The sequence below is a fragment of the Biomphalaria glabrata genome, chromosome 2, assembly GCF_947242115.1.
Source record: "Biomphalaria glabrata chromosome 2, xgBioGlab47.1, whole genome shotgun sequence".
Classification (NCBI taxonomy): Eukaryota; Metazoa; Mollusca; class Gastropoda; family Planorbidae; genus Biomphalaria; species Biomphalaria glabrata.
In genome coordinates this window covers 55,662,382-55,689,398 of record NC_074712.1, presented here as the reverse complement: position 1 = coordinate 55,689,398, position 27,017 = coordinate 55,662,382, and the positions used below count along the sequence as shown (strand labels likewise).

At 34.6% G+C, this 27,017-nt stretch overlaps 1 protein-coding gene across 3 annotated transcripts in view; it reads right to left on the bottom strand.

Annotated features, from left to right (window-relative positions):
• The window catches only part of LOC106056136 (uncharacterized), a 106,886-nt gene that overhangs the window by 53,777 nt on the left and 26,092 nt on the right, over positions 1-27,017 (bottom strand). For all 3 annotated transcript variants that reach the window (XM_056021501.1, XM_056021500.1, XM_056021499.1), the window contains exons 2-18: positions 23,358-23,465; positions 10,530-10,623; positions 9,790-9,919; positions 9,453-9,595; positions 8,806-8,936; positions 8,496-8,693; positions 7,245-7,462; positions 6,605-6,752; positions 4,643-4,800; positions 4,049-4,182; positions 3,746-3,879; positions 2,855-3,037; positions 2,256-2,491; positions 1,772-1,902; positions 1,506-1,615; positions 1,061-1,249; positions 309-547 (exon numbers count right to left, since the gene is read on the bottom strand). In XM_056021501.1, the coding sequence (XP_055877476.1) occupies positions 309-547; positions 1,061-1,249; positions 1,506-1,615; positions 1,772-1,902; positions 2,256-2,491; positions 2,855-3,037; positions 3,746-3,879; positions 4,049-4,182; positions 4,643-4,800; positions 6,605-6,752; positions 7,245-7,462; positions 8,496-8,693; positions 8,806-8,936; positions 9,453-9,595; positions 9,790-9,919; positions 10,530-10,623; positions 23,358-23,423 (2,642 nt within the window). In that variant the 5' untranslated portion in view covers positions 23,424-23,465. The remainder of the gene's footprint in view (positions 1-308; positions 548-1,060; positions 1,250-1,505; positions 1,616-1,771; positions 1,903-2,255; positions 2,492-2,854; positions 3,038-3,745; positions 3,880-4,048; positions 4,183-4,642; positions 4,801-6,604; positions 6,753-7,244; positions 7,463-8,495; positions 8,694-8,805; positions 8,937-9,452; positions 9,596-9,789; positions 9,920-10,529; positions 10,624-23,357; positions 23,466-27,017) is intronic.

The window sequence follows — 27,017 nt, the reverse complement described above, 5'->3', positions numbered from 1 at the left end:
GATACAAAATAATTATTAAATATTTAAAGCTAATTTAAGAGAATGATTATTTACTCAATTAAAAAAATGAATCGATAAATTCAATTGAAGATCTGCATTACATTAACTAAGAGGAAAATTTTTTTGTAGCAAATTTGATAGTGAAAAATGCAAAACAATACACATTTTTAAAGTGTCTAATCACTAAAGCTAATAATGTTTTCCTTGCGTATAAAATTCAAATCAAGTTAGTATTTATTAATATACTTAAGCAGCTTTTGATAGTGCCACTAACAATTTACTTAGACTAAAGAAATCTTTCTAGTTACTTCTCTATATCTCCAGTATTTATATGACGCAGCTCTTGAAACAAAGCATCAAACCCAGAGCCAAGTCTTGTAAAGTTCAAGTGTTCAAAGTAAATTTTAAAACCCATAGTGAAATCAAACTCCTTTATATGATCTGAACTGAATCTGTCCTTGAGTTTGTCAGCAATGTCTAGTATAACAAGCCAATCAGTCTCTAGGTTGTAACTTCCAGCAGGTTGTATGGTAAATGTATCTTTTAGCTACATAGAGAAAAAAAAAGACGGCTTAACTTGGTAAATAGTGTTGTGATAAAAAAAAACTCAAATAAGTCCTTTACAATTGCTTAACTAAGAGTATTTCAATATTAAAACTTGTCACAAAATTACAAGATATATTTTTGAAAATATTCTTCTTTATAGTAGCATTTAGTGGACACTAATAAGTAAGATTTTAAGAGTGGACAATAACAGAAGATACAAATGTGTATTGGCAGTCAGAATTTATAATACTATCAGTATGCCTCAGTTAGACAATGCCTTTAAATATTGGTTAACAATAAACTTAATGCACTCATCCTTAACCTTTGGAATCAAAGGCAATGCCTAACAGCAAACTATGCCTTGATGTCTGTGTGGGTGAATAATAAAATGAAAGTTGTAATCCATTTAAAACTGGAAACTGAAAACTGGACAACAGGCAATGTCATTAGATTCAGTGACTAAAATACATATTTTATTACAATTATAAAGAAACAAAAAATTAATTAGGCCTACCTGATAAATTCTGCTAATTAGGTTATTGAATGGCTTTGAGACTTGCTTGACAGCCACAGTCCAGTTAGTGTCACAAATCAATCTTGTTATATTATCTACAGGAACATAGGCAGGCAGGTTTAGCTTAGCCATGAAATCACCGGCACAAAATCTTGAGAAAGAATCTTTTGCAGAAATCAGATTGTAGATCTAATGAAAAACAAAAGTATGTCCAACTGTTATGGAAGACTGCTGAATGTATGTCACAGTGGAATGGAAGGGGGGGGGGTAGTGCATAGCATAGAAAGTATTGAATTAACTGCATTGATTGGATGACTACAAACATGTTAAAAATAATATTTTATGGAAAAAATATTTTTTTTAAGTAAGAGAAGTATATACATTTTTAAACATGTATTTTTACATTAAACTAATATCAAGCTTTAGTTTTAACAATAATATTTACATCATTGATATTATACTTCCATAAGTCATTTATGCCCTTGACTAACTCTGGCATGTATGATGCTAATAAATCCAAAGCTTTTAAAAAAGGAAGATCAGTTGGGTGCACTTCTGTAAGAGAAAGAGAAAAATAAAGCAAATTATGGGCTCTTGTATATCTACTTAAGATTGTCCAATAGAATAATTGATTAGCAGAAAAAAAAAAAGCAGATTTTATCATAATTTTCCTTATACTAAATTTTCCTTAATATACTAAATATATCTGACCAGTGATGTCCACCATTGTATTGTAGCCCAGGCTGACTAATCGGCTGACCATGTTCACATATGGTGCAGCATCATCTGCAAATTCAGAGTTAGCCAGAACTTCTCCAAAAGCTTTGTATGCACTGAATAATCTGGAATATAGTTACATTTTGGAATATAATTTCTTTTATCTTTTCAGGTGCAAGAAATGAATGAAGTTAAATCTATGACTGAATTATGTCAACAACTTTTCTTGATCTCAACCTAACATAACATTAATGCCTAAACCCTTTTTAAATTACTTTAACTCATTCTTGTTTGAAATCTGTATATAATAATCTTACACCAGAAACTTTTCTTTCATGAAAATATAAACACTTTAAATTGTAGAAAAAAAAAAGAGATTAAAAGATAAAATGACTACATGCATTGTAAGACTTTTTAAAAACATACAAGTTTGGGGGTCTATTTAGCCCACTAAACATTAATACTAACAGGCACATACCCTTGAGTCAAAAAGTCTGTATTCAGCATGTCAGTAACTATGTCCCAAGACTCTTGGTGGAAGTTGAAAGATTTTACATTAAAACTAGAGAAAATGTCTTTCCATGAGTCATTGCGATATTTCTCCAGGTCATTCACAAACTTATCTACTTCAAGATAAGTCTTAGTCAAGTTCACAGGCCTGTCAAATAATTCTCCCTTGTACAGAAGTGTTATATCATTCACTGTGTCATTGATCTGTTAATAAAAGATTAAATAGGTTAAAGATAAAACCATAAGGGTTTGATTTTTTATTCAAATTTGTTCATTTTTGACATTTAGTAAAAAACAAATATGTTAATATATTTTTTTTAGGAAATTAGAACTTTAAATCTTTTAGCTGAAAAAATTAAAAATTAAGTTTATTCTTTTTAATAATTTTTTTTTACAAATGTAAACTTTTCAAAATGTATGTTTGTTTAGACAAACAAAAGTTTGTTCAGAGAAGAATGACAGATGAAGCACCCCATAGAACTAAACTTGCTATTTCTTTATAAGGAAGTTGACTTTCTTCTTTTCAAACAAAATATTTACGTACAAACAGAAATAAAAACTACATACCACATCTCTAAGTTCTGTCAGTTTCAGCTTGTCAGTTAATGTCACAAAGGCATTAGTAACTGTGTCTGCACATAAAATGTCATGAATGTCTTTGGAAACATTCTTAATGTCTGTGTTGTTTTCTAGTTGAGCTGTAATTCTCTCACACACTGACTTGTAGCTGGTGCTGTGTAGAATCAAGTCCTAAAAAAGATACTCAGCAATAAATATTTACAGCAAATACAAGACATTGAAAATAGAACATCAAAGCTAAAATTTTGAAGAGATGATTTCTTAAATCAAAAGGCAGGCAACCCAAAGACAGATCTCAAATGCAATGGATTCAAGATGTGGAGGAAGATATTATTTGGCACGTCGGTACAATTTAGGTGTGGAGTCATATCTACAAAAACTTGGGGTTAGGGTGTATTATTAAAAACTTGTAGATACATTTTCTTCATATTTACAGGGTTTTGTATAATTTGTAACTTGTTTACAGCAAGCAAATGGATATTTTCTGAGCAAATGCAAATGAACCCAAACTGCCTGGTATTAGTCCTAATTGGCAAGAAAAAGAATATTAATTATTTGAAATTTATAAAGGCCTTGCTTCTTAAACTTCTTTCCAATAGAATTTCTAAATACAGTTTTATATCAATGAATTTATAATGGTTAGAGAAAAAAAACTAGATGATTAATTAAGACATAGGAAGCTAATAAAGGTCAACAAGAGCAAGTAACACACAATCAAGATGCAGGTGAACATTTATTGGAGTTGTATGCCCTGAAAGAGGTGAGTGACCTTAGAATGAAAGTCTTTCTGTCACTTATGTCTTTGCACTTTATGTCAAAAAGACTTATCTACATTAATTTAAACAAATGTCAACTATATCACAATGAATTCAAACTCACTGATAGAAGATTGTGATCTAAAAGTCCTTCTAGTAGAGCCTTTACCACTTTTGGTCCGTACTCAAATATCTTGTTCAAATCTTTGACAAGTACTTCATTAGTATCAAATAAATGTTTCATAGCTTGCCTTAGTTCTAGAAAATAGGATTCATAACGTTTATGCCAATTACAGATGTAAAGAATGATACTCTATACAATAGTATGATATATTATAATGGTACCTATAAATAATAAACATTTTTTGTGTTAATAAATCATCTAAAATGATTAATAAAAAAACAGTGAGAAAAGTGGTTCTGATACCTATAGACTTTTCAGTAACAATAGTCACTATGTCTACTCCATGGCTCAAAACAATGGCAATTTTCTTCACCACTGGCCAGCAAGGCAGTTTTTCCATCATGTCTTGGAAAGCTTCTGTCATACTAATGATTGTTCTAAGATAGAAAATAAATGAAACATATAAATATGATAAGAACATGCATTGAACCAATGTTTAAAATAGGTTTTGAAAACACTTACATTTCAAAGGCCATGGTGAAAAGGGACATCGTGCATATATATACTGACTCATTTACAAAATGGTGGGAAAAAAAAAGAATTTCATGTATTCAGTTTTTATTTCTAACAGTACTATAAAAATTTTATTTCTTTAAGTTTTAAGATACAATGCGGTTAGAGCAAAGACAGTTAACTATTTCCCAATGAAAGAACAAAGAAAGAATGGGGAGGAAGGCCTGTTAAATGTAAGACATTAATATTAGAACAAGACCAAAGCAATGTTGAAAAAGGTAAATTAAACTTATCTATTCATGTTAAATGTTGTTTGACATTGACATTACAATTAATTTGAAGAATTATGTTAATTTAGGTTTTATCTTATTTTTCATTGTGTACCTTGATGAAAGTGTTCTTGTTTTTGTAATTTCATCATAGACTGCAATCCAGTCTATTTTTGAAGCAAATTCTAGCACAGCCATTGCTATTTTGCCAGTATTTTCTTTGGACAAGTTTTCAATATTATTTACAAGATCCGTGATAGGCTTTACAAATTCCTGTAGTAACAGAAGAAGCATACTTTTTTTTTAGAAATCTAAACATATACTAGCATAATTACCACCAGTAAACCAATCTGACTATCAAGTTAATACTGGAGCCCAATGGGTCAGTGACTGGAAAAGGTTACAATCTACTTTACCTGCCCAATCACTACAGACCAGAGAAGATTTATTTTACACTCCAATCAATTTGTAATTACACTGATGACCCTAAAATGTTTCACTCTACTTCATATGTCATATCTTTATTGACCAAAATGATTCACTCAACTTTAAATGCCAAATCACTATTGATCATAAAAGGCTTCACTCTACTTCACCTGTCATATATATATATACCAATGATCATAAAAGGTTAAACTTCACTTCACTTGTCATGACCATAAAGGCTACTTTCAACTTTACCCATCATATTGATATAGAAAAGATAACACTTTACTTTACCTGCCTTATAGTAATGACCATGAAAGGTTAAACTCTACCTTAACTGTCATATTACTATTGACCAGAAATAAATTCTACCTCATTTGTCATATTACCATTGATCAGAAATAAATAGTACCTCACCTGTCACATTACTATTGACCAGAAATAACTTCTACATCACGTCATACTACTATTGACTAGAAATAAATAGTACCTCACCTGTCATATTACTATTGACCAGAAATAAATTGTTCCTCACCTGTCATATTACTATTGACCATAAATAAATTGTACCTCACCTGTCATATTACTATTGACCAGAAATAAATTCTACCTCATTTGTCTTATTACCATTGACCAGAAATAAATTGTACCTCACCTGTCATATTACTATTGACCAGAAATAAATTTTACCTCATTTGTCTTATTACCATTGACCAGAAATAAATTGTACCTCACCTGTCATATTACTATTGACCAGAAATAAATTTTACCTCATTTGTCTTATTACCATTGACCAGAAATAAATTGTACCTCACCTGTCATATTACTATTGACCAGAAATAAATTTTACCTCATTTGTCTTATTACCATTGACCAGAAATAAATTGTACCTCACCTGTCATATTACTATTGACCAGAAATAAATTTTACCTCATTTGTCTTATTACCATTGACCAGAAATAAATTGTACCTCACCTGTCATATTACTATTGACCAGAAATAAATTTTACCTCATTTGTCTTATTACCATTGACCAGAAATAAATTGTACCTCACCTGTCATATTACTATTGACCAGAAATAAATTTTACCTCATTTGTCTTATTACCATTGACCAGAAATAAATTGTACCTCACCTGGCATATTACAATTGACCAGAAATAAAGTCTATCTCACCTGTCACATTAATATTGACCAAAAAAGGTTAAACTCTAGTTCACCCAACATATTACTATTAATCCGAAAAGGTTAAACTCTAGTTTACCTATCATGACCATAAAAGTTTAAACTCTACTTCACCTGTCATGTCACTAGTGGCCAGTAAAGATTACACTCAACATCACCTATCATACTATTGACCATAAAAATTATTTACTCTACTTCACTTATCATGACCATAAAAGGTTTAACTCTACTTCATTTCTCATATCACTATGGTATTGATTCACCTGCAATATACTATTGACCAGAAAAGGTTACACTATACTTCACCTATTCATCAACATTTAGTTACCTAATGAAAACATAGAGCGAGTAATAGTTTTTGTTAACCATAAACTAGTTCTGTGCTGAAAGGCAAAGAACAAGTTAATCCTGAAATTATATGCCACTAATATAAACTTAACTATGAAAAGAATCAACAAAGTCTTTACCTCTGAGGAGCGATTCCATCTTCCTTCACTCAGCTCCACAATATTTACTCCCATAGTCACCACATTTTTCACAGCTAACCAAGCGGTTGTGTTTTCAAGCTTAAGACTAACCATTAGAGGCTGTATGCTTGATACTATGTCCCTAACACTGTTGAAACATTTAATAAATAATGTTTATATCAGTCTTTTTTTAGTATCATTTTTTTTTATTTCTCTCCTATTTTCTAAATAAGCAAGGTAAGAAGATTTCATACATAGAATATACAAAAGTTGAAAAGTTCTGACCCTCTTAATCATCATTTACAAATTTTTTTTTTAAATTTGAACGGTATCGTCATGCCATAGGATCCAGTGGTATTATGTAAAATTACTCTCAAGGCATAGTACCAGAAAGAAGAATTTATGAATACAATAGAAAAGACTGATAAATGTCAGCAAGAGTACAAGGTTATATTGGATCAAGAGATGTAATGAAGAAAAACAAAAACCAACTTTACTTCTAAAGTTATGTAATTAAGTAATTTAAAGATTCAGATAAGATATTAACAATAATGTTTAATTAATTTATTTTTTAACAAAATGTTTACAGAAGAACTAAAGATGAAAATAAAATTTAATTGCTATTCATGTATTTACTTACGTAACCATAGCATCATTGAAATTGTTGAAACTTTTAATCCAGAAAGGTATTTTTCTTATAAGATCTTCAATGTGCGGTATCCCTGCAAAGTTCCCTATAACTTCTATAACAGATTCAGAGTTCATTATAATATCAAACAATTGTGCTACATCCTCAAAAACGATACTTAAAATTGTATTAGTATCGAAGGTTTCTTTCACTTGTTCAATTAGTTTTATCTGGAAAGACAAACAAAAATAGTTTGAACATTATTCAATTATTCAAATGAACTTTAAAAAAATGTTTTTAAAAAAATGGGTCAGGCACTTCGCCAGAAATATTTGGGCCGCAGACAAATGGGTATGTGTGGGCTATTCATCTGTTGGGGGCTAGAGTTCTTTTTGTCCCTCCTTATCCATCAGCAGGCTTGATATAGGCTAATAAAATATTACAGTTTTGAGAAAACATTTTTGCCACTGCTATCCTCCCTCTTTACCTAAGAGGGCATACAAGAGGGTCCAAAACTCCAGAGCCCACCCTGATTGTCACTACCACTGTAGTGCAAGAGTTTCTCCACAGTGAGGAGCGGCTTAACAAAGCTTTTTAAATATCCCAAAACTGTCACTGGGTCAACGCGTTCCTCTACTATCTTATAGTGAAATGGATAAGATAGAGCCTAGCTCATGATTGCAGCCAGACTGCCCAACACAGCCCATGATGGCCATGCCAGTCAGTCCAACTTTGCCACTTTGACCATTGGAGAGACTAGCCAATCAGCCAAGCACCAGGAGTACCCCTGACCAACCCTCGAGTTGGTGTCCAGCATTGTCTTTTTTTTGGCGATCCTGTTAGGTCTCTTACCATTACCCCAGGGTCCCATGGGGGAATGTAGGGCTGGACATAACCCCTTTGATGTACTATTACACCCGCTGATGGCTCACCCACCATAGCAAGCAACCAGTAGCTTGGCCACTCTAAAAAAAGAGCAGGGTGTTCATGCTGCACCACTCCTTACCAGTGCCTACTAACAACAGTATTTGAAAAAGAAGAAAGCATTAGCTGCATAAACAGGGGGTAACTGCTGTGTGGCCCAGGTACTAATCTCATTTCCATGATATGATCCATAGTCGCTTGGCCACTGAAGAAGGCCATATACAATAGTACATATGAAATCAATATTTTGTGTCAAAATAACTTAAAGGACACCTAAAGTTTTAACATGTAGACAGTTATAAACACCAGATTTAATGTGCTAGTTTTAAATTAACTTACAGCTCTTAAGATGGCTGATATGTTCAACTGTTCTATGATCTTGTTAGAGAGACTTGAAATATTTGATTCATTCAAGGCACACAGGGATGCAGATATAGTCTTAACGTCTGAGTCAGGAGGGAACAAAATGTAGGACTCAAGTTGGTTAGGATTGCAGGCTATAGATTTAAGTTCGGGATAACCTGTCAAATTCAGCAACTTAAAAAAAAAGAAAGAAGTTTAAATGTTTAAATAAGCAAAAAGCAAGAGTTAGTGTTAAATATTTTTTAATTATTATTTTTTTTTAATTTCAGATTCAAGATTTATTTACCTTAGCAACATTGATTTTTGAATTGAAAAGAGCATCTGCTTCTTCTTTGGAAAGAATATGGAATTGATTCACAAGTATATCTTTCACTTTGGACTCGTCACGGAAGTAAGAATTAATATATGTTATTCTTTCTGTAAATAGACATTCAGCTGATGAACCATAGGGTAAAAGTGGAGAAGTGATCAATATGTCAGATACTTAAAGGCAATGGAAAACATTACTTTAAAACAATTACAAAACTAATACATGATAAAATATTTATAGAAATTTTAATTTTGGTGTTCAAGTTTGTAGATGATGCAATAAGAGATTATTATTTATGGTGAATGCAAGGAAGCTAAAAGCAATATCTTTTTAGTAAGCACAAAAGAAGAGAGCACAAGAAGCTGCTCTCATTACATCAAGTCAAGCTTAAACATTGTCTCTTATTTTTTTTTTACACTCCTTCAGACAAGAAGAATATTATATCCTAGTCCAAATCTCCAGCTGAACAACAAAGAAGGTGGTGGGCAAGGTCTAATTCAGGAACATTGTGAAGACCTCACAACCAGACATCAATCCAGTACACAACCAGGCAGACATCCTTTGCTTATGAGGACTGCAAGAAAACTTTGAATGCAACAGTTGTATAAAAACAATGATCTCACCTAGACCAGTTAGAAGTTTCTTGTCTTTGATCATTTTCTTGATAGATTTAAACACCCCAGTGCTTTTATTACTCATGGTTAGAATGTTCAAGGTGTCATTAGATCCAAATATAGGACTGAGCTCTTGAGTTAAAGCAGAAAAACTGAAATTTGCAAAAATATCCATGTTGAAAAGTTTTTAAAATTTTCTTTTGACTTTTAATAAAACATTCACAAATTGTTTTAATAATAAGATAAATTAGCAATAGGCCTACTTATTGACATTGTTCTGAGATAGAATCTAAGTAAGGCTACATGGGATATAATAGACTTTAAAGCATCATTATGTCATGCCTACCTTCTAGAATTTTGTTCCGCCTCTCGTAACATTTCCTCTTTGGTAAAACAATGATTGTCTAAATTACAAACAAATGATTGAAGAAATGGCACAACACCTTCACTGACCATAGAACGCCCTTGATAGTGGCCTGAATGGGAAAAGAAAAGTGAATTATGCTATTAGTACAAAGGAACGGACGAATAATACATAATAGGTAACTAGTAGTTTAGCCTAAAAATTGAGAGTTAATGATAATCACAATAATTTCCAATAATAATTTAATAAAGTATATAGGCTGTCTATAGCTAATATTAATGATACAGAATTTAGATAATCTAGATCTAGAGCTTTAATTTTTGATGGTAATCTTCTCGTCTTCTGGTTGGGCTGTAGCTCTGTAATATAGATCTATAATTACTCAACTCATTGACATCCTCAGATATTCTTTGGCATTATAATAAGTGTTTGTATGAGCCAGTGCTTTTTTGTAAAAAGAAAATAGGTGCCGGTACTCAGTGATGGATTGTCTTACTTTTAAATACTATAATAAGTTAATAATAAACGTTAAAATACAAGAAAAGTAATAATTTGTCCCCCACATTGAAAGAGGTGCCGGCACGCTATACCAGTGCGTAGGCCTATATCGTCACAAAAAAAGTTATATATATATATATAGGCCTATATATATATATATACACACAATACAGGCCTCCGGATATAGATAGGCCTATAGATCTACGTTGTTTAAATATACTCACAATCTTTGTACTTGACTGGAGGTATGCCAGACCTCATTATAGAGACCAAACCAATAATAAGTACAGGCCATAGTAATTCTACTAACACAACAGCCTGAAAAAAAAATATTGTAAAAACAGAATGAGAATTAAAAAAATATTAAATGTACGTTTCGGGGTTGTAGTTTTTTTTAGAGTTGAAGATAATCTACATCCCAGCCCAAACGTACAGGACGACTAGAGATGACCTAGCAGGCAGGGTATGGAACTAGGGCCGTCGAGACGACCGAACGGCAAAGATCTAGTCTATCGCGCATACCGCATGACCAGGCAATCCTATGGAATGATACATCTACATTCTAAATCTAATACATCTACAAACAATTTATATATATATATATATATATATATATATTATTTCTTGTGTTAGCATAGAATCTTCATTTTTTTTTTCGCCTGACATCTTTTTCTTGTGGCAAGTATGCTTTTTAAGGTTTTGCATTTATTCCTAAATCTGAGCTCAGTCAAAGTAAAACTGGTTTCAGCGATGTCCACCTGACTCGTAGTTAAAATTGTTGAATGATTTCAGTTTGAATGCGCAGTCTCGAATCGACATTCACTGTTTTTGTAGGTAGATTTGTGCGTCGTTAACTTCAGTTAAAAGAGGCACACAAGGAAAGTGGGACAAAATTAAAATACTTCATAGCAAATAGCAATCCGCCTGATTCAGATCTTGAATTTTCATCTGTAGGGCCTACGTGTCAATGACTCCAGAATTTCTAAAACTTTAAAGAATATATCCCACTACCATCTTAACGACCTCTCCCCTGGCGCTCCATCAAGTTTCAATTTGCGTCTCAGCGATGTGTTGAAACAAAAAAAAAGGTGTGTCCAGTTTACCAAAACAAAAAGTCACTGATCGGACTTCAGCTTCTCAGCTCGAATTCCTGTCAAAATCAGAGAATGCTTCAAACAGGCAATGGGTTGTGCTTTGACATTGACTTCTAGAATACGCATATTTGGGAAACTAAAGTGTTGGTCTTTAATTAGGCCTACTTAAACTAAGCTTGGTTTGAAGCACATGTCCTTTTGGGAGTGGCTGGTACTTGGATAGTCATCCCTCCAAGATACTGTTTTGATTTTGTCCTTATAATTCTTCTTCAATTTGTTCGCAATGCCCACGGAGTGACAGATTCTGCTTTAAGGGAAAATGAATGATGTCCCCTCTTGTTTATTTAAATCTTGAGCCTTGCTGTCAACACTGTTGTCTACTCGCAGACTACTTTGTATAATCCTCTACACGGGTAGGTTCACATTTTACACTCGGCCTAGGCAGATCTATAAAGTGGCTAACAGAGATGACTTGAAAAAGTATTTGAAAACATGACAGAAAAAATAAAGTAAGCCTTTTTGAGTTACATTTTTGTATAAAAAAAAAATTAAAAGTATGTCTTTCAAGATATGCTACTCAACAGGAAATAAAGACCCTGTTATATTTCCGGTTGTATCCCTTTTGTCAGTGTCAGTTAAGGAAATTATAGCAATATTTAGCTTGCGACAATATATGGCTATTTGACGTTAAAATTTGTCTCTCAAGTGAGTTTGTCTTCTTTTATGTCCTTACCAACACAAATCAAATCAATATTTTACCGAATCTGTCAAACAATATGATAGATTCGTATTGCTTATTATTAGCCTAATAGGCAAGTGAAGCAATATGCCTATGTAAAAATATAGGCCTACATCGAAAGTTTAGTAAAACTGTATTATGCAAGCCTATATGCTGCTAAAAATTTGAAGTTTATTTAAAGCCATTAGAGATGCTTATAGATATTTCCAGCTACGTATTGATCGTATAGTGTGTGTTAAGTAAGTTTCCCCTTTCAGATCTTGCATCGCAATGTACATTCAAATTTTATCTTTTAAAGAAGATTATTGTTTTCTGTTTCTTCTTTTTATATCGTGTGGATTAATCTGTCACCGAGGTCGCCCTCTTTCCCCCGTAACGGATAGGGGAATATGATAGTTACGGGGGAAATAAAATACCAGACGTGGCTCAAACTCAACACACGATACTTCATAATGTCAGGACTTCAAGGCATATGTCAGGACGTTAAGGTAGGCCTATATGTCAGGACGTCAAGGTAATGTCAGGACGTCAAGTTATATGCCAGGACGTCAAGTTATATGTCAGGGCGTCAAGGTATGCCTATATGTCAGGACGTCAAGTTATATGTCAGGACGTCAAGTTATATGTCAGGTATATGTCAGGGCGTCAAGGTAGGCCTATATGTCAGGACGTCAAGTTATATGTCAGGACATCAAGTTATATGTCAGGTATATGTCAGGTATATGTCAGGGCGTCAAGGTAGGCCTATATGTCAGGATTCAAGGTATATGTATAGGACATCTTATTACTCGAAAGTAAATAGGCAGTGATCCAGAGTTAAAGATGAGAACATAAGCCTGTCGCTCTCTTGTCCTGCCAAAAGGTGAAAAAAGTTGGTGTAAAATATATTATACCACTTTCCTACTATACCCTGGCCTTTAAATTCTATTATTTTATACTCAGCGTTGAAATAGTTTATAGGTAATACATTGTTTAATTATTTGGCCAGTGTAACGGTCGGCACTATAACGCTTCACAACACCGTAAATTCTAGTATTCCTTGCCTCCACCCGCGAAAAAAACACTTCTACAAACATATTTTGTTTATATAACTTCGATCACATTTTTTGTTTGTTTAGCTAGTTAGTAATTATAGGGAAAAAAGGAATTGTCAGGTTGTTTTGTACAATGTCTATAACGGCGAATCATTCAACAGATTTACTTCCAAGTATAATTTATGTTTGTAAAAATGTATTTAAGCTTCATAGACCTCGGCCATTTTAACGAGCAAAATAAATACAAAGGTTTAATAGAAGGCTTGTGCTTTTCCTAGCTCAGATAGGGAATATAACTAACGAGAACCTTAGAGGTAAAAGGAATTTGTGTATAAATTTCACAAATGAGATCCTTTGATAGATAAATAAATGGTATATATGTCAGTGAAAAGTAGATCTGGTTGATTGAAATCAAACTCTCTTGTCTGTTATTATAGAAGCTGGTGTGCCCTAGTTGAGTAGATAGTTGGTAAACTCGAAAACTTCCTGCGATGCGTACTTCCAATAAGAATACATATTTTTCTCAACCAGATTCTAGATCACGTGACAAGACTATTTGCAAATGGAACAGTTTCGCAACTAAGGTTATGGCAACCTAGCTAATGATGGACATTTGGCCAATATTTGCTCGATCGATTCACCCGTATTTTTTTTTTGTTGCGCTGTCAACAAGTTTCAGAATATTAGTTTCGTAATTTCTGTCTCGGTCTTGTATTGTGGTGACAAAGCCTTCTGTTTTAAGATTAGCGTTAACGAAGGTTCTAGTTTTAAACCATGTTAAGGATGCAGCCTTGTCGCCGAGAAACAAGACTGTATTTACCGAGTGTTATGGAGTATGTGTGTTTCTATGGTGACGGTGGGAAGTGGTTAGCGATTGGTTGGGTTGTGAATCATGCAACATAGGTGGCATTGTCGACATTTGGTCTTAGGACAGACGACTCCAGAATATAAGACTGAAAGGTTGTGTTATTGTACGGAGTTATTAATTAAGTCTAGTACATTTATTTTATCCCATATTACTTCTTCTTCTTCTTCATCGTTCTCGTTGTTATGTTGGAGTGTTCATATGATTAGACCAATACATGAGATGAACTGCGCAGTGGTTTCCAAATCAGGGAGCTCTCCATATTACTTGATTTTGCCTATATTAAATTAACACAACTTGCTTACAGCGTTTTAGTTGTCTACCAGCAGTTTGGTGCTACAAGTCAAAGACCAGCAATAACATCTGGCACTATTTTATCTTTCCATTTGTGTATCTCAAGACCAATGCCATCCAAACCAAAAGTAAACACTAACATATTTCAGGTTAGGGGGAGGGAATTCAGAATCACAAATACCAAGGGAAGAGTATGAATCGTTATCTTATACATTACAGACGTCACTTCAAAAGGGGAGATATTGACGCCCTACGCGTATCCATTTCATGCATGTTATTGTTAATCACTGACTTAAAATCTCTATTTAGTAGATCTACTACACCTTATAAATGTTCGTGGCCTCAATATTTTCCTACGTAGGTAAGTAAACCTTATGGTGGAAAACTATTGAGGTCAAGATTTGTGCAGTAGTTTTCTATTTAACTAATCTGTCAATATTAGGTCAGTTTTCCTCCACTCTATGACGCTATAATTGCAGAGAATGACTGGGACCTTATGTTGAAAACTTACATTTAAAAAGTTAGAAACATTCAATGTATCATGTAAGTAGCATAAAATCAGCTGGACATATCGTTATCGAAAGTGTGGGTGAAAAGATACTTTGGCGTGCTGTCATAAAGTTATGAATAAAACTAAGTAGAGAGAGGTATATAATAAACATTTAGGAAACAATGCTGGACAAATAAAAAAAAAATCCAGCGCAGGACATTTTGGTCACGAGACTTTCGTCAACTAAGTAACAAAGTTGTCTTATTTTAACAAGCTGTGCAGAAACACAATAACACTAATAACCATAAGGGGCACTACTGGGTCATAAGTAAACTATTCATTTATTCAATGTTTTTTTGTAAGACAATTCACCTTTTTCAGCGTGAGCCAGAAAGTGTATCTGGAAAAGGTTTCCGTGCTGCCTTTTCAAAAACAATTTTTAAAAAAGTTGCAGAGTTTGATTTCAAACTCGCGCCTCCACGATGGAAGGCCGACATGCTTAGCCACTGAGTACTTCTAAAAATAGGTTTTATAGTCTTTTTTTTTTTAATTGTTAGCCAATGAGTAGCCACTGAGTACTTATAAAAATAAAACGTTTTTGTTAGTCATAGTCTATTTTTACTTTTAAAAAAATTGTGTGAATAAAGTTTATAGCCCCTTAGTTTAGTAAGCATTACTGTCTCTTTAAAAAACGAAATTTAATAATTTTTTAATTAACTAATATTTCTTTGATTGATTCATATGTTGTTATCGACAATAAATAATTGTGCGAAAGCGGGAGAAATGACGCGTACAAGATTCCACCCAGACAGACAGACTGTGTTGATGAAAGCCTTGTGGGAAAAAATTCTCTAAAGCTTACAATTAAAGGCTTACAAAACGATCGCTATATTCTGACAATAAGAATGGAGTATAATTTTACATTCGTTTTGCTGTGTGTAACCTTTACACCTTCCCCCATTCCCTAGTGACAAGACAGAACGTGGCTGATAAATGAAGTCTGCTCATGTATTGGGGCAGGAGCTGGGATGGGGGATGCAATTCAATATATCTGACGCAGTAAGGGTAGATAGGTCCAAGAAGAAAATCTAGATCAGCGGTTCACTTTCCTGGCTAAATGTACCCCAGTGAGTGGGGTATTTGGCGGACCAGATAATGACATAAGTAGGCCTATACTATTCTACTATAAAAAACGTGTATGCGTATGCATGAGTGTTTAGAGTCGCGAGGGGGAGAGGCAAGCGGTGCTTTTAAATGACTATTCTCCAAAGGGGTAGTCACATGATAAAAAAAGTTGAGAAACTTCGTATTAGAACTAGCATGTCAGTTGTTTATTTCAAAGTACATTAACCTTGACATTGTCACGGTTGAGTTGAATCATTTTTTTAATTTTACAAATATGTAAAAAAAAATCATAAAGGCCTAGATTCCCTAGATCAATACACCGACAGATCTATCATATATTCAGAAAGTAAGAAACCTAATTTGAGAAGACAGAGACAGACAAACTTCGAGAACGATGAACAGTAGTGTTACACATGTACTAATAAAACGAAATTAAAATTAAGAAATGAAGAATGTTATAAAACGTATCAGCCATTTTAGAAAAGCTAGAACAGTGTTTCCCAAACTATGTTCCGCGGAACCCTGGTGTTCCGCGAGGCCTGAATAGGTGTTCCGCGAACTACTGGAATGATTAACTAGTAGGCCACCACGGGAATAAATCTCTCTAAACAAAGTAAACCAAGTGTTCCGCTAAATATTCAGAATGTGCGAAGTGCTTCGTTTAGAGAACAATTCTGGGAAACACTGAGCTAGAGAATACAATGACGCAATTAATATTTCGCAATGTTGTTAAAAATCCAACACCCACACTTCACGCTGCTATGACTTTTATAGTCAGATATGGCAGTCCTAAAATCCTAAAGCTAGGTTACGGAATTGTAGAACCGAAATGCTTATTGTAACACAAGAGGAATCTTTACCTTGTATTTAGTTAATTGAGAAATAATCAACAACAATGAAGTAATGCGCTCATTAAAAGGAATTTTAAAAGTCAGCTTTTAAAGAGTCACTAGAAGGGAAAGGTTCGAACACCAGCAGTTTACATTAATTTATTCACATCTCTACTGTCATTTACACATTTATTAAACTTAATAATTATACTCTACATTTCCTAAAGACTATAATATTTTTATTTTATATTCTTATATTCTTCCCCACCTTCACCTATCTCTTAGTCTATTGGACTGTTGGGGTACCACATAAGATCTGTTGACCGTCCTGTGCTCCATTTTGCCTATGACAGAATCTCCCTTTCCGTCCATTCCATTATGTTGTATTCCCATCGCTTTCTCTGTCTGCCTCTTCTTCTTTTCCTGGCACTGTACCCTGAAGGAAGGTCTTTCCGAGCCCTGATATGGCTGTATAATTTTAGTTTGCGTTTTTTGACAGTAGATAGCAGGTTATCGTGGGATCCAATCGCTGTACTAATTCTGTCTCTAATTTGTTTTATTTTTATATATTTATATACATATACATAAACATAAACATAAAATCCATTCTAAATTCAATAAGTGAACGATTTCTGTAGAAGTTACATTTTTACCCTACAGCAGTACCCAGACGTCTAATACACAACTGCATTAATCCAACACTGATCATTCGAGGTCGGCTTACTTACCCCAATTCCCTTTTACATGCCTTTGAACCATATTTTTAAAAAAGGTTTTAATAAATAAAGGTCGTCTGGTGAAGTACGTCTGCCAACTTCGGTCTTCGTCCTCTGTGCTAGCGTTACACAGACACAAGCCTGTACAGTTGGGGGGGAACAGATTCATTCACGATAGTATGAATGATCCAGTTTGTTAACACCAATTGTGCTCTTGATTTACATTACATATACATGCAACAATCTCCACTTTGACATCTATTCAAGAAAAATATTCTCAAGAAAGCTAAAACGATTTTAACTAAAACCTTTTGGGACACGATTTTAACATTTTACCATCCCGTAAAAGAAACAAACTTCACAATTACAAAAAAACAGACCCAAGAATGTGTTTGTTCCTTGCTAATTAAAGTATTGAACAAAAGCCCTTTGAGTAAAAATGTTGTATGAGGATCAATAAAAGAGATAAACTCAGTTTAAGCTTGGCATCCGCTGCCATGAGCAAACTGTGAAAATCTGGAAGAGTAACATCAGCTTCCAAGTAAAATTAAAGTTGTATTCTTCGCTAGTGGTCTCCATGCCTCCATAGGGTTGGGAAAGAATAATTCAAGACTTTGAGAGAAATGCTACAGAAAAATGCTGGGTACCGGTATCTGATACCGGGAAAAGAAGACAAATGAGTTTGCAAATTTACAAGTCAACACCCTGGCTGTCAAAAAGGAAAAACTAATTACCGTGCAGAGACAAAAACTGAGCTGGTTTGGTTAAATTGTAAGACATGACTCACTGTCAAAAGTCATCCTTCAAGGTACAGTGGACTGAGCACGAAAAAAGGTCTTCTACGACGAAACTCAAAGAACAGATGAAAGATGAGAGAATGCACAGTTGTAAAAAAATAAAATAAAATCCGTTGTGATATTATTATTACTCTTGCTATTATTATAACAGGGATAATATTTCCTTTTAAAATTGGAACATTTTCTTCAGTAGATCTCTGTTGAATGCCTAATGTTGCTAACAATTTAATGAGGTTTCGGGTTGGGTGGCTGCAAAATTGTGCAAAATGTCAACTTGATCCAAGAATTGAAACTGGGAGAAAAAACGTATAAAAGAATCCGTCCAGACAGACAGACAGACGGAGGGAGGTAATGTAAGCTTGTAAAATGGCGAGTTTCGGGAGAAAAGTCTCTTTTTTTCTTTTGATTATGTTCAGACTGCTTTTTGGGTAAGTTTGAAACGAAAAGTATCTTATTATTAAATATTCTACAAAAAATGTTATTTTCTAATAATAATCTTTAAATTTTGCAGTTAAAAAGAAAAATCGCCCTTAATAAAATCTAATTGAAAAATAACATCTCGTGTTGACAACTCTATTCTCCTAAGACCTCAATGGAATATTCATAGAAAGAAATTTTAGGTTTTATTTGTATGGCAGACCTTACCACAACACATAATGGCTTAGAGTAAATATTTGTTGTGATCTTTCGTTGCTGCTTCAGTTTCTCCACAGAGAGCGATGAGGACACCGAATGTTAGCATTAAAACACTCGCAGATTTCATCGGGAAGAGGGAGTGGTATAGAAAGTAATGAAAACAAACTACTTCCAACCTTCTAATTGCATATCTAGGCTACAACCTTCACCGACACTAATAGTTTGATTCAAGGTGTACACGTGCTGATGCGAGAGTGATAAGAGAGTATGAAATGTTCATTGAACTATACAAACACTGACTAGTGTTAGACACCTTATTTATAGTTTAGTTATTTAGCGACGCACCATAGAAGACGCATATTGAACGGGACTAGTGACGTTTGGGATATGTTGGGTTAGAGACCGGAAAATCAGTTAGCGATAGAATACTCCAGGGTAACGACGTGTTTAGTAACAGAGACTTTTACTGTGGCCTTTTATTAGAATAAATATATGTGAAGTTGTTCATCAGTGTTGACTACATCTCTTCACTAGTTAAAACTGATGTGTTTGTTTTGTCTGGATTGTTGATCAACTACACGGAATACACCCGAACAATTACACCCAAACGCTTGCAGAGTAATTGGTTGAGATTCAACAGTCATCCATAGTTGACCTCAAGACAGCCTGAACAAGCAACATCACACTAGCTAATGAGTCATTGCTTTTATTATGGGTAAGTGAAAGCAATCACATTAACACGGCTCAGCGGCGGACTTAATGAATACAGAAGACAAGGTTTACATGGACTTTGAGATGGGAGAAAGCTGTCTACGCCCGCAACTCTGAAACATTTATATGTATAATAGTTATAAGTCCACCTTTCAGACCTTGCAATCTATGAGGAAGATGATGTAAAGGTCATCTGTTTCACGTGGCTAGCACTACGACCAACCACCTTTAAATTTCCCCAACTAATGTCAGGTACCCATTAGGGTTGGATGGACTCAGGTACGAAGTCCGAAATTCTAAATTCTAGTCTTCACCGGATTCGAACCCAAGCCGAGCGCTTAACCAAGCATCTACCACGCCCAATTTATTACAATAAATAGTCTTCAATTAGTAAGTAGTGTCTGATTCATTTCTAAAACTAAGTCATAATGTGATTCATTTCTAAAACTAAGTCATAATGTGATTCATTTCTATAACTAAGTCATAATGTGATTCATTTCTAAAACTAAGTCATAATGTGATTCATTTCTAAAACTAAGTCATAATGTGATTCATTTCTAAAACAACAAGGACTAGCATTACTCATGAACAGCCGAAGCGAGAAAGTGAACCAGTCAACCAAAGTAAAACAAGTGCACGACAGAAAGATCTACACAGCTGCCTCGATAGTAGAAACCGAAATAAATAGTACAAAGTAACGAAAGAGTTATTAATTGTACCCAATCGACCCACTTAGTTAAAGCATAAATGACGAAGATTTGGGTCAACAATGGACATAGGAAACAAGTTAACCTCAAACATGTATTTTTACACTGACATACTTCGCTTGCTATCTGTGAAGTGCATACAAAACACAACACCAACATTGATGTCAGAACTTAGCTTGTGTTGTGCATAGACTTTAGACTTTAGATTGACAAACTGAGATTTCTATATTCTGTATTATCCTAGGCATTTAAAAGAAGCAGAAATAAAAGCGAATGATTTTAGAACAACTGTAAAAAGTTAAGACAAGCACTTCAGATTTCTCATAAAATGTGTGACTTTCACATTTATATTTTGAATTCAAAAGCAGCGGATTTCTTTCTATAACTAAAATGTCTAAAAATTGCGCCGTGAGATACGAATATTCACGTTTGACAAGAGTTACACCGTTAGTAAAATCACTATATTTAGAGACTATTCAGGACAGAAGACTAAAAAGTAACGAAGCAAGAAAACATACAACACTAAACCATAACTTTTTACTTCGAAAAATTATAACGGTCAAACTAGAGTTTTCCCCGTGTGGCCAACGAGCTAGTAATTATTTTCTCAGCGAAATACATTAACTGTTAAATTTTCAGGAAAATCGTTAGAGCTGTTTTTGAGATCCGGGACGCGTCCAGGTTCCAGGTTCTATAAAGTTCTGACTTAAATAGAGGTATTGTAAAAACAAAGTTTTAAGTCTATAATTAACATGCACGACTAGATTAACACACAGACTCGCGTAGGACATAATTATCTTCTCTTTTGAAGCAACCTCTGTAATTTATAAGATAAGACATACATAACTAACTTTTATTCATCGGCAGATTCAATACAAGTTCATGTCCATTAAGCCATCTATTTTCTTCACCTGACATAAAAACCCAACGAGTTGCTAAAAGCTAAATTATTTTAAAATAATTCTAACATTGCCATATAAATCTGTTGTAAATATGAGTTTAAACATTCATGGTTTCTCAATAATTGAATTTTGGCTATCAGGCCTATTTCCATGATCGAATCCAGTACTTTCCCAGGGTCTATAAGGTTAAATGTGTTTTCGGGTTATAAACATTGAAATATTTTCTTTTAATGTCATGATATTTGAGTCAGCCAAGAAGATGTGAGATCACAGTTACAACCAATGAACAAATACTTAAATCACCAATGAAAAGAGAGTCTGATCGTAGAAATATAAAAAAATGAAGTTCTTATACTCAAAAACGTGGGTCATTAATTTAATTTAATGAACTTTCTCTTGACTAGAGCTGAAATACCATTGAATCTCATGAGAATGTACACGATCTGTTTGGCATGCACTATGTCTTAACATCTGAGCAAACATCTTAAGGTTGGCCCCACCAGGACCTTAGGATGCTGAAGCTTGAATACTCCGTGTCAGTGTCAATATTAGACAAGCCTCTTTCTGGTATTTTAGTTGAACTTACATTTGGATTGACCAGTTTTGATGATCAGTCAGAACAGACCGCTGCGGTTAACAAAATTGAGCATGGGCAAACTTGCATGGTGTATGGACTGAGGGTATTTAATGGGACTTTTTAATCGTTTCAGATCTTCAACCGATGTACGAATGAAATGTTTTCGTTGGGAAAGAAAGCTGTAATATAAACATATATAACCATACATTGTAGTGATTGTACACATCTTAAAAGAATATCATCAAAGTCATCCTCTATGGAGAAATTACGTCTGGCACAAGAAAAATTGGTCGCCCCCACCTTCATTACCTAGATATAATCAAACGGGGCATTTAAACAGTGGACATCGAAGTTCACTGCTGGGAAGACCGCTTTAGGTGAACAGAGCAGTTCAAGTAATGACCTCAGCTCTGGAAGACAAGAGAGCCAAACCAAAAATGTCTGGTTCCTCTAGCACCAAACCAAGGTCCAGCTTTACCTGCATCGGGATGGGAATGTCTCTCCAGAATAGGGCTCTACAGTTACATGAAAAAGTGCTCCACGAGAGTAACAAGTGGTTTCAGGGCCGAAGGAGGGCAATGATAAAGAGTAGAAAGAGTGAAGAAGAGCAATGTCGGCCCTTAGGGGCGAACATTTGGGGCAGTCGTCTAAGGTGCTGCTACTTCTGAGCTTCAGAATCTCTTTTGTTGTCTTATATTTAAATATTAATACTAACTATTTTGATACTAAATATTACTATATTTCAATATTAAAACTAAAGATAAAAAAAAAAATTAAAAAAATCCCAACAAAATAAGAAAAACATTTTTAAAAATTAAAACAAAAAAAAAAAGCTTATACAAAGTTTAATTGTATCAATCAGTTTGGATCAGTCCATAGATCTAGACCAACAGTACTACATCTGTGAGACAAAGCAATTATTTAAAAAAGGGGGAAGGGAACGGCCTGAATTCGAACTCATGGCTTAAGCCTACTACTGACCATTCTGCTAATAGTTGATTGTATAGTTACAAACTTACTTTAAAGAGATACCAAACAAAATCATTACAAAATCATTACTACCATAACTAATTGGTTAATTTTTAAAAATTGATTCTTGTGTTGCTAAAAGAAATGATTGTGCAAAATTTCAGCTTGATCTGAGATTGGGTGTGGGAGTGTGTGAGAAATAACGTGTATAAACATTTGACCAAACAGACTGACAAAGTTGATAGTATCTTTGTAAAAATCAACGCCAACAAATGCCCTGCTCTTGGTCATGTGGTACGAGCTTTCAGTGCCTTCCTGCAGAAGGTTTTTTTCTTGGAGGTAATAAGTTAATATTTATTTCTGAAGAAACCCAGAGACTTTTATAAAACAAAATCAAACAGATTCTCTACCAGCGAGAGTGCTGAACGAAGATGCAAGACTGATCGGTGCACGAGAATATATTTAAAATATTTAAATATAAGACAACGTCCTAACAAAAGAGATTTGTGTTGAGTTTAAAAAGAAAAAAGCAGCAAACAAAAGTATGTACAACTACCGTAACTTACCGGATAACGTGTCCGAAAAATCACATTTTTCCACAAGAGCAGCCAAAATTGATTTAGTGCTCCCATGGTTGTTTGCGCCTGGCAGGTGGCGCTGTAATCCTTTTAGTTCTGAAAAAAATGTTAAAGAATAAGAACATTTATATATATATATATATATATATATATGTAAATAAAATTAGAACAGTTTTAGAACGCAAAAACTTATGTTATATTTAGTTTCTTTGTTATTATCTTAATTTGGACATCACAAATGTTTTTTTAGCCCCCCCCCATTTCCCAAATAAAAAAAAAATAAAAACTTCAATTGCCGAATTCCATGATTGTAGCCCTTTTTTTTTTCTGCTTCCTGCCTAAAAATAACAAAAAAAAAAAAACAAACAAACAAAAACTTAAAATTAAAGCAAAACTACAATGACTAAATTCCATGATCGTAGCTGGAATCCATAGATAAAATAAATGGACAAGAGATCAAGCCGCGGCATAAAAAAAAAAAAGCAAACTACACTCATTTGAGGTTCAACCATACTCTAAATAAAACATTTCACACATTGATCTAATTTTCTACCAGTCGCTGGACTCCATTAATTAATAAAGTACAGGGAATAGTTGATTTGATATTTCATATGCATTTTTTTTTCAAATATCTGGATATTGAGATGTGGGCACATCAGAAAAATGCATTTTTTAAGTTCCGAATAAAGGAAATAACGCTCTTCCCCCCGAGGCTCTGACCTGGACCCCAATGGGCTCCATAAAAGGTATCTACTGTCATAACACTAACCCAAGAAAGAACTTAATTCTATGGTACAGAAGGCCGCCGACCAAAAATGAACGAACTGGCTGTAATGAACATTCATTACGTACATTTTAGAGCGTATTAAAGTGTGTGTGTGAGAGTGTGTGTATATATATATATATATATATATATGTATGTATGTGTGTGTGTCTGTGTGTGTGCAAAGAAAGAAAAACGGAGTATGTCAGCAAAATGACCTGAAAACAAGAGAAGAAGAAGAAGCAGCGCATGAATCTGGTTATCGGCTAGATGTCTTCACAAACAAAACAAGACACAATACGCATGAAAAAAAGAACCCAGTATTCCGAATGAAAGGATGTGTCATGGTATCCAGAATCGCCCTTAAAAAGTCAAGTGATTGTCTTACAAACAAGAAGGATGCATATCAGTTTGCTTTCTGTGTACACTGAAACACCGAAACTCAACGAAACTGGAAAGTTTTCTTCAAGGACACAAACCTCGTGTTTTTAAGGTAAAAAAAAGTATCGAGTTTGATCACGTGTCAACCTTCCTAAAGTCTACGGAAACAAAAATATTGTTAACATAAAAGAAAAGTGTCAATTTGAATCGAATATGATCATAGAGAGAATCAAGAGAGAGTAAGGGAGAATAACAGAGAGTTAGAGAGAAAAAAGAGAGAGACTTTGAGTTAGAGAGACTGAGTTAGAGAGAGTCAGAGTGTAAGAGAGTCAGAGAGAGAGAGAGAGAGAGACAAAAAGTCAGAGAGAGTCACAGTGTCAGAACAGAAACTCAGAGAGAGAGAGAGAGAGAGAAAGGAGAGAGAGAGGAGAGAGAGAGAGGAGAGAGAGAGAGGAGAGAGAGAGAGAGAGGAGAGAGAGAGGAGAGAGAGAGAGAGGAGAGAGAGAGAGGAGAGAGGAGAGAGAGAGAGAGAGAGAAAGGAGAGAGAGAGAGAGAGAGAGAAAGGAGAGAGAGAGGAGAGAGAGAGAGAGGAGAGAGAGAGAGAGGAGAGAGAGAGAGAGAGGAGAGAGAGAGAGAGAGGAGAGAGAGAGAGAGAGAATGAAGTCAAAGAAAAGCGAGAGACAAATGAATGTAAAAAAAAAATCAACGTTTAATATTATTATCTATTTGGAACAAACAACGGTACAAGTCCAGATTTAATTGCCACTTTGTGTTATCGGCAACTTTCATTTGAAATTTTGTTGTTATTGTGCATCATAATTTCATGTGTTAGTACAATTGACTTCAGGGGTCGCCCACGAGTATATATATATTTTCAATATAAAGAAACATGTTAAATCCTGTACATTGTCTTTGTCAAATGTTGTTCTGTCTTAGGCATAGCTGTATCGAATCTGGGTACAGGACAGAACTGAAGCAGCGCTGGTTAAGACAATCAGATAAACACGATTTAATGTAGCCCTCTAAACTTTATAGTTTCAAACCAGGGGCGTAGCTAGGAATTTCCCATCATTTGGGGGCCTGGGGAGGGGGAGAGCTTGACCTCTTTGTGGGGCCCTGCATTGAGCGTAATATTTTAATATTTAATGTAAAAACGCTCATTTCGGTGTCCCCCCACCTTAAAGTGGAGGCCCCGGGGGGGGGGGGGATTTTCAAATTTTCCCCCTCCTCCCCTACCCTATCTAAGCCACTGTTTCAAAAATAAGCTTCTTATAAGATAGGGCCTACGTTTCAAAACATTGACTAAAACTTGGACATCTATCTTTTCACATCTCGCCCTCTAATCAAACGTGCTACTCCTATATAGGCCAGTACTTATTATTTGAGGAAACTCAATCGGATTTAATGGGGTGAAGTGACCATTTCCCTATCCTTTTCTAATACTAGATCTAGAAACATCAGACGGTTTTATATTGTTACAAAGAAAAATATAGGGGACTGAAAAGAGATTAGAATTCGTACAACTTATGATTATGCGAAATACAAAATCTTTGCTTTTAGTAAAATTGGACTGTGAAAGCTGCGAGGTTGCCCCTCATTATTGACTTCTTCGTAAAAAAAAAAAGGAGAGCCCCATTTATGGTCGCGGCTTTTCGGTTGTATATTTAAAACACTACTAAATCCCCCCCCCCCCCCAAAAAAAAAAAAAAAAAAAGGAGACAAACCGCAATACTTCTTTCATGGTCGAGGTTTTATTTGGGTACTATCCTACATTTTGCAACCCTATGTTCGTGCATTTCTGCACTATGGAAATAGTTTGAGTTTTTTTTTTCAATAATACCAAAATGATTTTATTGTTAAGAAGATATACCTATTGTACTATAACAAAGGTTAAAGGGCAGAGGGCACATTGCTAATCTTTCATAGGTCGGGACAACAAATTATCAATTTTTGCTACTGCCACGTGTTGGGCCTAGATGTGAACAAGTTTGGTACATAAAAATGTTTGTATTAATCCAACTGACACGTCCTAGTGCGATGTACACACGAGGTGACGGCAAACAGAGAGCGTTAGTGGCGCCACCTTTTGCTATTTCCTTGCCTCCCAAAACCAGTAGACATAAGAATGCGCTTAGCCTACATTTTTTTTATCTTCCGGAAACAAGACGCTTTGTTAATTCAGTGGTTCCCAAAGTGGTCCCTAGTGCTCCCCGGAAGTCCCCCGGTATCATTCAGGTTTCCTTGAAAAAAATTAAAATTCATCTGTGGTTCCTGAACAACACCCAAATTCCGCGCTTGGTTTAATATAAAATAATAAAATTGTGATCTGTGACGCTGGTGTTGGGTGGTTGATACAATTCTGTATTTGTGTCTAGGCGAGATGACGATGGACTGAATGCTTTTAATAACGTTTCTTTATTGCTCGCCAAGTCAAGAAAGCCGCACACGAAGAACGTATGTATAGCTGCGAGGTGATACCCTGTTGCACAAACCACCTTTCAATA